The sequence below is a fragment of the Epinephelus moara genome, chromosome 1 (genome assembly GCF_006386435.1).
Source record: "Epinephelus moara isolate mb chromosome 1, YSFRI_EMoa_1.0, whole genome shotgun sequence".
NCBI classification, from domain to species: Eukaryota; Metazoa; Chordata; class Actinopteri; order Perciformes; family Serranidae; genus Epinephelus; species Epinephelus moara.
The window spans coordinates 31,345,422-31,360,412 of record NC_065506.1 but is presented as its reverse complement, the minus strand read 5'-3'; the positions used below and the strand labels follow the sequence as shown (position 1 = coordinate 31,360,412).

The 14,991-nt window shown below is 41.1% G+C and overlaps 1 protein-coding gene across 1 annotated transcript in view; it reads right to left on the bottom strand.

Moving 5' to 3' along the window:
- epha6 (eph receptor A6) overlaps positions 1 to 14,991 on the bottom strand; it is a 79,383-nt gene that overhangs the window by 7,407 nt on the left and 56,985 nt on the right. Inside the window, exons 9-12 of the mRNA XM_050043637.1 lie at positions 8,831 to 8,955; positions 8,263 to 8,425; positions 5,337 to 5,442; positions 2,446 to 2,516 (exon numbers count right to left, since the gene is read on the bottom strand). Coding sequence (XP_049899594.1) covers positions 2,446 to 2,516; positions 5,337 to 5,442; positions 8,263 to 8,425; positions 8,831 to 8,955 — 465 coding nt within the window. The remainder of the gene's footprint in view (positions 1 to 2,445; positions 2,517 to 5,336; positions 5,443 to 8,262; positions 8,426 to 8,830; positions 8,956 to 14,991) is intronic.

Here is a 14,991-nt window from a genome sequence, read left to right as displayed (position 1 = left end):
GCTAAGTTTTCTTTCTCATTCTGCCATTTGCTCCTTGCACACTTGCTCACTCACTATCTCTAAATGTCATTGTCTGGGTAGGTCAACTGAGTCATCAGCTGATTCACAATCAACCAATAGCACAGCGACACACCTTCTCTGTCAGCCTATCATCTTACTGCTCCTCATTTTAAATATGGTACTTCCTCCGCCATAGTTCTTTCTTGCTGTAGTTGTGCATGTCCCCCACCTCCCCATCACCACCTAGTCTTTATGGATTCATCAGCCTCATCTGCCTCAGCAGTCAGCAGCCACCACCACCACCACCAGTGTCTGGACTCCATGGGGGGATTTATCTTGCTGCTCAGATGTTAATCTGTACTCTTCATTCTTCTGTCTCTCCTGATTGAAGTGGTTTTTGTGCCTAAACCCAACCACATGTTAACAACAGCGTTGTCACAACATAAAATCCCTATCCCTCTTCCCTCATGGCACAGCTGCTGTTCTTTTGGGTTTCTACACATTTCTACACACCCATAAATGCAGACATGACTGATTACTGACTTTCACGCCATTGGTTGTTTATCGTTATTTTGTGAATAAACAAGCTTTTAACTATTTGCACACTCGTCTAGTCTCCCGTCATTGTTGCAGCCTAAGAGCTGGTTGGTAACAGAGCAGATTATTTGTGCATCCCTTTGGACATTACAACATGATGCAATCAAGCACTATAGAGCTTGATTATAATGTATTTAGTGAAACCCCCTCAGTGTGTTGGCAGTTTAAAACCACAGGTTCCCTCACCACACTTTAAAATACCTTTCTTAAACACGACCTTAATTTATGTAGACAATAAAGTCTTGCATTTTACTCTACAACATGTTTTACACCCTTACCCATTATCCTATCCACTTTTTTGTGTGGGTTTTGTGAAACACATTGTCCTCATTTTCCTAATTTATTCAAAATGCAGAATAAATCTTTCATTCCCACATTTTGCCTGCATTAAGACGTTATCTTTGGACTACAGCCCTGCGGTAAATTCTGATGTACTGAAGCATATAAAGTAATTTCTGTTGAGAATGTGCAAGTGAAGTTGATTCTTGTTTCGACTGTACGAGGCCATAAATAATGGTGTATTTGCTTCCATTATACTGTAAGGTTTTTCTGTTATTTCGTCAAGGGATGGAGAAAAACGGGGAAAAAAAGGAAAGAAAGAGCTCGGAAAATGCCCCAGAGCAGCGTATAAAGACATTGCAGGCAGCCTAGGCTTCAGCATCCTCCTCACTGGCTGAGGCTGGGGACGTTACTGCAGTGAGCACTGTGCATGATGACTGGCACAAATGATAAGTTGAAGCAGCCCCTGGTACACCTCGAGCAGATGAGCAGGGGACTAAATGTACTTTATAGCTGTGTCAGCTCATATTGTGGAGGGTTGAAGGCTTCGTCTGAGATAGATTCCAGTTTGGAGTCTACACTCTACCTCTGTCTCCAGGGTGTCTAAGCTCAGCTCTATAATAGAACAAGCCTTTTCTTAGAGTTTGTTGAGCCTGCTGGCATCCCCTGCCTGGGTGATGCCTCCACAGCACACAACAGCAAAGAACAGACAACAAGGAATGACTGTGGGAGGTGAGGATTATTAGTAGTCAACTGATTTCCATAATATTTGAAGAAGAGGCTCATAAATGCATATTGTGTAGGCAACACTGTTATCAGTTTTTGTCATGTGCTGCAAGTAAAACTATGCCATGATATGCAGAATTAAAATAATAAAGTATGACTAGATAATTCTGCAAAAGTACATCCAACTTCCTGCACTCTGGAGGAAAAGGAGAACTTACGAAGACAAGCACAAACTGTAAAACTGCACTCAGCCTCGTGTCCGTTTCTCTGCAAAGGCACTGGTACATCAGCATGTTACAGTATTTTTTATTCACAGTGCCTTGTTTTCTTCTTGGATCAATTGCAAATCCCCAAATCAGGCCTGCAGATGATAGAATGGTTGGATTTATCTCAGGAGTCACACTCGTGTCCCTGCAGGCCTCGGATCGAATCCTACAAGAGCTCTCACTGAACTGTCTAAGTAAATAACAGGACACCATTTTGTTCCCCAAGAATGATACGCCTCCCCTGCGGGGCCAATCAATAACTCTGTTTTTATCTGTAATTGTCACACCGCACTTGGGTCAATCCTGTAATTCCTACAACGGAACAGCGGTTACCCAACTTTTGTCACAATCCAATAATGGGTGTATGAGATACTGTGAGTGGGGGATCATGATAAAAACTGCATTATAAAAAAATTGCAACTCGGAGGCAAACTGTGACCATTTGTACAGCTTGTGTCAAAACGAAAGCCCTGGGAGTTGGAGCATGCAGTCTGTTGGAGAATGCATGCTCGCCAGCAAAGCAATTTTAAAACAAACACACACACACACATACAATAAAAGACATTGTACACAATACCGTGGCCACTGTGAAAGCGAGTCCTCCTCTTCTCCTCTGACTTCATCCTTGCTTTTATGTACCCTTGACACCTGTGCAGGTGAACCAGTCAAAGAGAGAGAATAACCTTCATCAACACTTAAAACACCCCTGCACATCCCCTGTCTTGTTCCTCGCCGCCTTGTCTCTCTTTTTGCTAACAACCCTCTCAGTGTTTTGTGCTCAACACAGTGACTTAGTTGACATTATCAGCAGAAGACAAGTATGACATCTAACAGATTTACTGCCCTGATGGGAAAGAGGGGAGAAGTGAACATTTGTTCTGACAGCAGAAAACTGCTGCCACATCACCAGTCTTTTTTGGTTTGCAAAGATGTCTCTGGTGGAAAATACAGGCAGCCATTTTACTCTTTTCTATAACCCATTCTTTTAGTGCAATTTTTCTTCTTGCCTTCTATGTCATTTTTTTATATTTTCTTCTATTTCCCAGCTTTTATCCTATTCACAGTCCCACACATTCAAGGCTTTCAAGGTTCGGTCTCCATAGAGAGGGGGAGCCAGGACAAAAGTAACAATCAAACTCTAGCATTCAGCAAGAAGAACAATTTGCATCCTCTGTGTATGAACCACACAGAAGAAGGTTGTCCTTTGAAAATGTAATCATAATGCTCTAATACTTTTTAAGTTCTGAGTTTTAGAAGAGTTTATTTGTATGAAAATAGTTTATAAGCGCCAATATATTCCTTACACATCTCATCTACTGTATATATTCAGAGGGCTCCGTCGCTGCTAAGCAACCTCTCTACGCCTCCAGCCGACTGGATTCACTCAGCAATTATGTTGGGTATGGAGATCATTGTTAAAGAGTGGAAATCTGTTGATTCACCTCCAGCACATGTATAGTTCTCTCAGCTTGAAATTTTCGCAGCTTATGAGAAATTGTCTTTTAGGGATTAAAAATGAGGTGGGTAGATATTGCCTGAAATGGAACACATATTAAAAGCCCTTAAAACCTTTCACATTCAGTTATAGCAGCCCTTTTATTTGCAATTTATTATTCGCAGTCAGACGCTGAATAAGCTCCACATTGCTATGGCCCTGGACCTTCAGGCTGACATTATAATTCTCTCTTTAAAAAATATATACTAATAATAATAATAATAATAATTTATTTTTTAGGGGCAGATGTGGCTCAGGAGGTGGTTCAGGAGGCTGGTTTCTTCCCTGGCCCTTGCCAGACTTCATGTCCTTGCACACAAAACTGTTGCTCAGCAAGGATGGGAGATACAATCCAGTTGTTTATCTAAATCAGTATGAATATTACTTGTATAAAAATGAAGCTTCAGATAATATATCAATTATGAATCATTCATTTGATCTAGCTCCGACAAACCGCTGTCTGTCAGAGAGAGGTTGAAGGTTGTTATGTCTGTTTAAAAACCAAATAAAGTGTTGAACATAAGAAATCAAAGTTTATAAGCTGCTTTTAAGGAAAAAAAACACCTTATTTCGACTCAGTTGAACCTGGGTCAATGAGAAATACGAGACAAAGCACGTACTGTTATTCACATACTTTAATCCTTTTGTATTCCTATGGCTCCCATTATTGGCACCTGAGGAGGCTAAACAATATATGAGGATTATCCACTTAAATTAATGGACGGGCAGCAGCAGGCTTCTGACAGATATCAGGTTAGATGTGATGTTGGCTCGTGTATACAGTAATATTGTCCCCAATGATATACAAGTATATTTCAGTTCAAAATGAGGATTGGGTTGGTAGAATTCAAACTGCAGTATAAAAAAGGCCTAATCTTAAAATACACTGGCAGAATTTCTGACATATTTAATATATGTTGCAAAGTGGACTACACAAACATCTTAAAGGGACATGTTTGGAAACTGTATCTTCTAAGATCTCATGCAAAAACCACTTGTATGAACAGTTCTTAAGAGACACCAAGTGATTTCAGAGATTTTGTCGCATTCATCAATTTTCTCATACTTTGAATTTTAGTTTCATGTCCTGCAAAAGATGTGCAGATCTACTTTCTTCCATAAAGGGAAAAAAAACACTTGTTTGCCTTAATCTGAGTTTAAATATGACTGGTTAACATTTTTGTTAATGAAACTTTTTCACAAATTGAGCGCAGCAGCCTCATAAAGCAGCTTAGAGGCTGTGATTATGCAAATGATCATATCTTACAAATGTGCACTTGGTTGTTAACGAGGGGTTTTTGTTAAGTTGAAACTAGCAAATTACGGCAAGTTTGTGCAGTTGAAAGTTTTGTGAATCTGACTTTGAACACTTGTATGAGCAACTTGCAGAAAAAAAAAGACATGGGGGACAAAATGTTCTTGCACGAGGCCCGACTGTGTAGTCTGGGAAGTACCTGAATCTAGGCTTCTCTGTAAAGTGAGACACATTGTTCCCCTTCCTGAGCTCAGATTTTTTCAGTGTATGACATTTGCAGACTGTGTGATCAAAGATTATCACGTTAGCTTGTATAATAATCAGGTAAAAATCCAGACGAATTACCTTCACATTCTGGGCCATTTTTCATTGTTTATTAATAAGCGCCACTAATGGTAAAACTCTGTGAACCAGGGGCGGACTGGAGACAACAGTCTAAGCTAACCTGTGGAAGTTAATGGAATGGAGCAAACTTCTGGTACATGCATTACATGCTGAGTAATTAGGCAGAAAATTGGTTCAGCCATTTGGAAAATAAAAGTGTCTGCTTGGTGGCAAAAAGAGAGTCCATTAACAGACTTCTGGTTGTAACGTCTCTCTGGAGAATATGAGAGGAGAAGCACAGAGGTGTGTGTGTGTGTGTGTGTGTGTGTGTCTGTGTCTGTGTGTGTGGTGTTAACGATAAGCCGGCACCAAGGAGAAGCAGTGGGTGTCTTACCGTCCAGTGATGAGGAGGAAGAGGGTAAGGATGACCAGCAGGGAGAAGCCTCCTACAGACGCTGTGACAACCACAAGAACTTGACCCTGGTCAGCGATATCAGGATCTGAGGAAAGTGAGAGCAAAGCAAAGCCAGAGCAGTCAGTACCTGTTCATACCACCAGAGTTCAAATAGAGAAGTGACACACTGCCTGGTGATACGACGCTGTCACAATTTACTGAGCATAATAAGTGGAATAAAAATGATATTCAGTTTCTGTGTAGCTAAATTACAACTTTGTCCATATGTATCACCATAGAAGGCATCCATTTCATTCATAAAATCCCTTATGTATCACTCAGGTTTCCAGTCTTAAACATTCCTATGAACAATACAACAGCATTAATCATATCGATCGTATAAAAGCTGATTAAAATTCTTGTAATTGCTCTGCTTTGTTCTGAACTCAGGGCCTAAATCAGACTCTACTGTGATAATCCAGAAAATAAACAGACCGAGACACACAAGCAGTTCATCATGTTCTCTGAGAAATTTCACTGTTGCACATAATCTATTCAAAACCACGACTTCTTGTCCTTTTCCACTGGTATGTGGAAAGTAATTTTGCTTCTATGCAGCTCCTACATATCAAACTAAAAGCAATTTAAAGTATTCTGAACATTACCAGTGAGCAAACAATGAAATGGTTTTGTTTTCATAGGCAAAATAATCTTAAGAAGAACATTTTGATAAAAAAGGTCCTTATAACTCAACTTAGTGACAAATTGCTTTGCTAATTGGGATAAAACTGAACATGAGATGGTACTGGTAAACTTTACTAATTGTGCATTGTTGTGTCTGGCAAATATTACCATTATTTTTACCGGTGTATCTCTCTATTTCTGACAAAAACCTGACAAACAGGAGCGGACAGAGGTCAGAAATATTTCTTAATGGACTGACATCTCAGTGACATCTGTTAAAGTGAATACATTTATTCAGTAATCCAAAGAGACATTATTTTTACATTTAACTGTGGATAACTTTTCAATATTGGTGGACTTCTCCAATGGTTGGTATAAAATGAAATTTTATACAGGGTTCATCAAGAAATTCAGTGACTTTCAGGTACTTTTTTTAGCACTATTTTTTAATTTACAGGGACTTGACTCAAAGCAACTATTTCGTTTTTAAATGTTTTTCTTATAAAACATACTGTAAATAAATGATAATGACTTTAGTTTTTTAGTCTTTTATCTCAGACATGTGTTAGGATGTTACATACCTTGACATGTTTCGGTGGAAACTTCCGCCTTCCGCAAAAGTGTCACTTGGTGTTGGTTGTGACGTGTCTTTATCAGCTGGTCTGTCAATCAGCCGATATTAGGGAGACGTGACAGTGACCATCCTGTCAGTTTTGACAAACACCACCAAGTGACACTTCTGAGGAAGGCATAAGTTTCCGCCGAAACATGTCAAGGTATGTAACATCCTAACACATGTCTGAGATAAAAGAACAACTAAAGTCATTATCAGAAACTAAAGACATAATGAACACCATTGAACTATAAATAAATGATGTGATCAATGTCAATCAACTGTGAAAAAATCCTCAATAACACATCTGAATGGCACAAGCTATGGTGCTGCTTATACTACACTATAATACATCATGAAAAGTTTCAGTCCAGAGAAAGTTTCAGAGCAGGAGTGTCAATGCAACCATACAAACACTCTACAACAGAACTCCACGATGGGTGTTCTCCTGCCTGCTCCACACCTACTGACTGCCTGCACATGCAAGAGGGGAGGAGACCCCATTGTGCTTGCATGATGTTAGACAAAATTGTCAAGAGAGAAACAATGGCAACTTGAACTTAAGTTTCAATTTCAGTGTTTGATGGAGCTATAATATTAGAGCACAGCTAAAGAGGTTGGAAAACAAATCAAAATCTGGCTTATTAAGTTAAGTCATGTCAGGTTTTGTAATGACAACATAAGCCTACTGCTTTTGCTGGGGTTTTAAGAGCGGAGCAAAGTAGAAATAAACTACAGTGTTACGTGGGTCATCAAAAAGGCCAGGAGGAAAGAAGATGGAGAGCATGCCCTGGGCAATGGAGGAAAAAACGGAGCAATTTCTGATGCTGAGCAATTTGATATTAATGAACAAACTTTGGTCGAAATCAAAGACAGAATTGTGTGGTTCATTTCAAGGACTTTTAAGTACGTTGTTAGAAAGGGAGCACTTTTCAAGGAATTCCAGGACCTTTTTTCCCCCCTCAAAAAGCACTTCGAGAACCATATGTGAACACCGTGTATAAGAAAACAGTCTAGATACATAAACAAAGTCTAGATCACTACATTCTGTGAGAGTATGGGTTGAATAAGGTGAGAGAAAAGACGGCACATCTGTAGAAGCACAATCCGAGTATATAAATGGACTTGTGTCATATGCACTGGCATATGGGCGCATGAGAATATGAAGGTGGACATCTACATATTCATCACCTTAAGTGTGTATCTTGTAGGAGGATGTGCATTCTTGCATATTTCAGGATTAGAATCAGCAGAGCGTGCTGTGTGTGTGTGTGTGTGTGTGTGTGTGTGTGTGTGTGTGTGCATCAGGAACTTACAGAGCTTATAAACATTTAAATAAATGGCTCATGCCTGAAGAGGCACTGATGAGTTTCACTGATCCATAGCAAAGAATGACCATAAAATGTCTCCGGGGATTTTATAAGGTTGTTGATCAACACCGATGACTTCACATCGCTGGATTTAAAACTCCTTTCTTCTCCTGTGCATTGTTTTAAAGCAAAACTACATATCAATTGGGCTTTAAACACAAATCTAACTGACTGCATGACTGAATATCAGATCTGTTCCTCGCTGAAACAAAGGCAGTATAAAGACAAATGAAAGGCACAGTACAGACTACAGTCGTACCCTCAGCTGCAGTAGCAAACTCAAAGTTGGGGCTGTACGCTGTGTAGCCAGCAGCAGTGCGAGCGCGCACGTGGAAGACATAGACAGTGGAGGGTCTGAGGCCCGTTACCACCACGCTGGGGGATTTGGTTCGCGTTGATGAGTAGCTCAGCTGCTCTTGCTCCTAAAAAAAAAACAACAAAGAAATGCAGAAACAGATTGCCAGAGACGATAAACAAAAGCAAGTTTTGGCAGGACAGACAAACATGTGTTTGCATAAACCCATTATCACAGCAACGTTTGAACAAAACACATCATTTTCATCCTATTAACTATCTGAGCAGATGGTGAGCAAAGTGGAGATAGCAATACATTATGGATGCTCTGCACTTACATTTGGGTTTCTGTATGCCAACAATGCACATTGTTCTGTGAGCAGTGACTGTTCTGTGTGTGTGTGTGATCACTTGTGATGTGTTTCAGTGCTAAGATAAATGTAACACAAAACAGCCAAAGCTAAGCAATGAACACATATGGTGTATAAACTTAAATATCAAATGATCTCATTTAGTGTGATAAAAGTCTTTACCTTCTCAAAGTATTTGACTTCATAGTCCACTATGTCTGAGGGCAGCTTTTCCACTTCTGACCAGGAGAGGGCGATGCTGTTTTGAGAGGCCCAGTCTTTCCTGACTACACCCACCAGAGCAGGACCTGAGGATGCAGCCACAGAGAGCAGGGATTTCAGCTGCAATTACAAAATAATCAGCTCATTTGGCTTAGTGACTGACTGAAGGGTTAGCTTACTGAAATGTATATGTTCAAAAGGGTGATTCTTGACATAAAAGTCTAAGGATTGGGAAAGAAAAAACAGGAGCAAGAGAAATGGCAAGTTTGCAGCAGGACTGAGCCACCCAGAGTCACCTGTCCAAGAGGCCTGGGGAAATGAGAAAATGAGCGGTTCCAGCCATTTATAGCTCGAGCCACTGCGCTGAACTCTAAAGTGAATCCACTGAGTTCAGAGACATGACTGCAAAACACTTTTTAAAAGTATCTTCAGCCATCAGAAAAAGGATGTCAACACTGAACAAAAAAGTTTCGAAACTGAAATTGAGCCTGAGAGAAATGGATTCAGTACTGTAAACATATCTTCTTCACTCTCCAGCTTACAGAGGACAATCTCGAGAAAAACAACTTTTGAGAGATGTAACAACTTCGTTGCCAGTTGGAAGAGAAATTGTTTCAGTCTCACAGGAATACCCGGAGGGAAAGGCGGGCCGAGGAAACGAGCATTTTACTGTCCAGCTCCAGCATGATGTGCGGCCTGAGAGAAACGTTTTTGTTAACCAAACAACTAAACCTACAGCAACTGTTTATCATGTTTGTCATTATTGCTGAATTTGGGGGAATATTTTGTGCAAGGCTGCTGAGGAGACACAAAATCACCCAGCAGAGATTCAAATATTTACCATCAATTATTCATAAAGCCTTCGCTTGAACAGAATATGATTTGGCAAACTAATAGATCCAGTCCCTCTGTTGTTGAGTGTGCTGTCTGAGAGATCATTGTTGGAATACAAATTCAAGCCCAGATTGATGTCTTAAACTGTCCTCATGCTCGGAGAAGCAGATAAACTACTACACACAGGAGGCCTCAGACCGGATGGGGCACTTCAGAAAGGTGACGTGTCGCTGCATTTAGGCGGACGCATTGGGCTTCAGATGCAACTTGGCCCAGACACGACGCTTCACAGTCCAGCAGCTCAGCCAGTTTGACTTGTATTCAGACAAAAAAAGAGCAGAGAGAAAAATGGTGCACACAGGAAGCAAGAGTTTGATGCTGACTCCTGCAAAAATGCACACTCGAGGTGACAAATATGTAAATATAAGGTGTGTCCGACTTTTGAATTACAATGCACAGACTCAGACTCCTGACTTGGGTCTGTTTGGACCCACATTTCCTCATGAACTGAAACTGCGTCCTGTTTGTGAAACTGAGCCACAAATCCTTGCATTCTCTCCTGACAACACAGAAACGAAGGTGTGTCACATCAATTAAAATTTTACACTTCTTACAGGATTATCCGAAAGAGATAAAAACCGAGTGTGTCAATCATTCAAATACCAACACACACCCTATACACACAGCACCACACATGGATATGATAGGATCATTGGACTGTGCTGTCAGTCTGCACAGCCATATCACACATCAGCCATGTTATTCCAGGTAACATGTGTCCTCTCTATCTTGGTGGCAGGTGGTGCCTGAGCTGCACAGAGCGCCTGGAGATGTTGGGGGAATATCTCAAGCCTCTCAGTCTGGCTGCCTGCTGCAGTTATTAATGGCAAACAGCAGACACAACAACAAAAATATACACCATGTATTGACAGAACACTGCAGTGCAAAAGTGCACAGGCAAGGCAAGGACAAAATCTACTGAGTTCCTATGCAAATGTCACCTGTGCCATACCTGAAGACTATCTTAATAATGACTAGTGCAGTGTCCACGTGAGAAAAAGAGCAGTCATTATTACAACACGTACGATATTTAACACCACGTCCTTTGACAAATCTTTTAGCAAGTTCAGGTGACGGCATTTATCCGTTCAGTCTGATTGTTGTATGACCACATTGACGATACACTGTGTACACTGTTATTCTAAACCAAAACAAATTATGTGCACAGTGGGGCTGCAGCTAATAATTATTTTCACTGTCGATTAATCTGCCAATTATTTTCTTGATTAATTGATTCATTTTTCATAATTGAGGCGGCTGTGGCTTAGAGGTAGAGCAGGTCGTCCACTTATCGGAAGATCAGTGGTTCAATTCCAGGCTCCTCCAGTCTGCATGTTAAAGTATCCTTGGGCAAGATAAAGTATCCTTGGGCAGTATCCTGAACCCCAGATTGCTCCCTATGGCAGTTCCACTGGTGTGTGAGTGTGTGTGAATGGTTACTGAGTAGCAGGTGGCACCATCTATGGTAGCCTTAGCCACCAGTGTGTGAATGTGTGTGAACAGGTGAATGTGACATGTAGTGTAAAAGCACTTTAAGTGGTCAGAAGACTAGAAAGGCACTATACAAGTACAGTCCATTACCATTTTTGATCTAGACCATGTGAGAAATTGGTGAACAATGGCAATCTTTCTAAAGCCAGTGTCTTCAAAGTACTTGTGTTTCCTGACCAGCAGTCCATAACCCAAACATGATCAACGTACTATCTCATAAAACAAAGAAAATTAGAATTAGGATGATTGGGCAGAGATCCCTCAGTTGACTGAGGTTTTGTCAGGTCCCTGGTCCCAGTGTCAGTGTGGGTTTTCTCTTGGTACTCCGGCTTCCTCCCACAGTCCAAAGACATGCAGGTTAATTGGTGACTCTTAATTGGCCGTAGGTGTAAATGTGAGTGTGAATGTTGTCTGTCTCTAGGTGCCAGCCCTTCCACGACCCCCGACAGAATGAAAACGAATGAATGACAACTTGAAGCAATCTCAGTCCACTGAGAGGTCTACGACTGACGATTCGAATCCGCAACTTTCGAGGGGCAGTGATGTTAAAAATAATTGGAAATTAATTTTCTGTCTAATCGATTAAACTTAGCTTAGGCATTCAGAACTGACAGGCGGAGAAACATCTTTAATTATCCTCTGCACGTGCAAAACCTGAGGTAAACATCGACTAATCTGAAGAGGAGCAGCTACAAAATACATGTCGATCAATGTCAGACGAGCAAAGATGTCAAGAGTCAAAATCAGGTCCAAAGTCATGCTTTGTCACTCTGTAGTTAATTATCAAAACCACTGTACAGAGATCCCAAACAAATCCTGAGTGAGTTAGTGAGAGCTCATTATTAGTTTTAAATGTAGTTAAAACCATAAAAAAGAATTTCTTGCATGAAATTCTCAAAATCCTGCATGAACATATCCCATAATTTGAATTTGTAACTACAGTATATTTGCTTGTGATTTGAATGAATCACGAATGTCATGTTTTTAATAGGAAATGATGATGTTTTCCAGCTGGCACCAGTGAAACCAGGCAGATAAATATGCATAACCCACTTAAGGGATAAGAATGTCCGCGAGAATCACATTACCAGAGGGGATTTCTGTCTGCAGCATACAGTATAATGTTATGTATCTATCACCAGGCCTGTGTGTGTGTGTGTGTGTGTGTGTGTGTCAGTGTGCTCGAGAAGTGGAATTTTCTGTGCGTGGACATTTCTGCAGTGTGAGAAAACTCTGAAAACCCTCTAAACTCTTATGCAAGAAGCTATTTTAGGTTCAGGATAAATCAATCCACTGGTTAGAAATCCACTACGTGAGCTCAAGGAAAACAATTTCGGTCATTACAGCTCAATCACAACTCACACATCAAACGATAATTGAGAATCTTTGAGCTCTGTGGTTGGGTTTATTGGCAACATGTAAAAATAGGTTAACCCTCGACTATGGCTGCTCAAACACATAAAGAAAGGACAGAGGGGGAAGAAGAGCGAGAGAAAGAGTGAACAGGGAGAGCTGTAAAGAAATCCCATGAGGTTGCATCTCCCCAGCATCTGAGCGTATAAATAGACGTCAGCCTTATTCCCAGAGCAAAGGAGATGAAAACAGAAGAGAATCCACTGGGGGAAAAGGGAAGGCTCCGAAGAAAGGAGCAAAGTAAAAGAGAGAAAATCTCCTGAATCAGGACACCACAGAACAGTGGGAGATATTCACACGTGGAATACGCATGTGAGACCTTTGCATGACTCCTGTTGTTGTTTTGTAAAAGACATATTTAAGGTGGTGAAGATAACCAAAGTCAAAACTGTTTTTTGTTTTCATGGAATTTGTAGAAAATTGAAAAAAAAAAAAGACGAAACAACAGCCCGTCATTTCCAGTGTGAGGTGGCCTCGAGTTTCATATGAATTTTATCTACATAAACCTTGTGAGGAACCTTTCCACCTCTGTTTTAACTGGTCAAACTAACAGCACCAGTCCACTGAAAGACATGCGCACAGCACACCTGGCACATTTACATTCACAGTATATGTACATTTTAATAGTGCTCTTCAAAGCTGACCCAAATGCTGATGGAATGGTTATAAAAAAACAAAACGTTCACCTATATTATGCACCGCTGTGAGAGGGTATAACTAGCTAGTAGTAAGGGTTTGTAAACATTTTTATTCCACTGTTAAACTAATCAAACATATGCTCAATACAAATTGTGAATGTCTGCTAAAAAGCTGCAACTGAAACTGTAAGTTTTTCCCTTGCACAGTTGTCAGCCTGTGGTTTCTTGTTTGTATAAAAAGAAAAGATGAAGGTAATAAATTAGCCAAAAAAGCACTAAATGAGAGAAATGGCTGATTCCTTAGACAGTTCCCACAGTGCCAGGCACAGCAAAAACAAAAACTATATGCTGTGGACCCAGATGTTCAACAAAGAGCCAACAGTAATGGTGTAAATATCAATCGTGCAAGCAGTGTGGCACAGCGGGGCCCAGAAGCTGTCAGGGGCCCATGTAGGAAGACAACTTTTTGCTGCTTGGAGAATTCAGATTGTGGTAGTTAGAGTTCAGGGCATAAATGTGTTTATAAATGTGGCGCTTCAGCTGCTGTCCGTGGTGCTGATACAGGGCTAGTTTGCAAGAAAGGACAACACATTCTCTGACCTCGACGTTTGGCCATGGACCTTCCACATCCTGATATGACGTGAAAGGTACCCTGGGTGCGCTGGTTGTTGACTTTCTGGGACGCTGTGTCAAGTTATGTCTGTTACATGCATTGTTTTCTTTCAAAATACACTTCTGCTTTCACAGGAAATTTACCATTAACATACAGTCTCTTTCAAATTAAACACACTACGTCAGTACAACAACGCGAATTGACGTTTTTTTCCCCTTCAACAGCTAACGCACGTGGTTGGGTTTTACAGGGTTTGGCTTTCAATCTTATGGGACATAAACACTGCTCTCCCAGGTGAAAGTCGGTGTTTGTTGGTGTTTGATCCCCCTGACGCTGCCAAGCACTGTTAGACTATAACAGCAACTGGCTGTGTATCACGCTGACGTTAAATTACTGCTTTTTTGTCAGTGTCTGACGTCGCAAGGGACTGCCCAAGCGCCAGATTTCTACGACTTCAAAGTGAGACATTGTTGGAAAGGAGGGATGCCCTTCAGGTCAATTACAGCACCAGCTGTTTCAGTGTACACCATTGGGCAGTGGTGTAATTTGGCCTTACTTCATCGGGAGGAGAGCGGGCAGCAGTTGACCATCGGTGGCTGTAGCAACCCGAATTAAGCCAGTTCAAACCCAACAGAATGTTTGCCAGTACAGCAAACGTTATTGCCATCCACACATCAGACATTATCTGCCTGGGTGGGCAGCCCAAGTAGAGCCAATGTGCTGAGGATAAGCCCCGCAAAGACCACTTTGGTCAACAGCATTGACCGACTAATGTCAGATTGGAGGGTACGGGCTCTAAAATGTGGCCATCCCAAAACAATGTCATAAAGTCAAAAAGTGACTGATTGGGAAAACATATGTTAAAGTCATTTCTCAACAGTGAGTCAGAGGACAATCCAAAATGTAACATTAAAAGGTACTACTAATTACTTAAGAATAGGTACTTATGGGGCGTCAGTGGCTTAGTGGTAGAGCAGGCACCCCATATACAAGGCTGTTGCCGCAGCGGCCCGGGCTCGACTCCAGCCTGTGGCCCTTTGCTGCATGTCACTCCCTCTCTCTCTCCCCCTTTC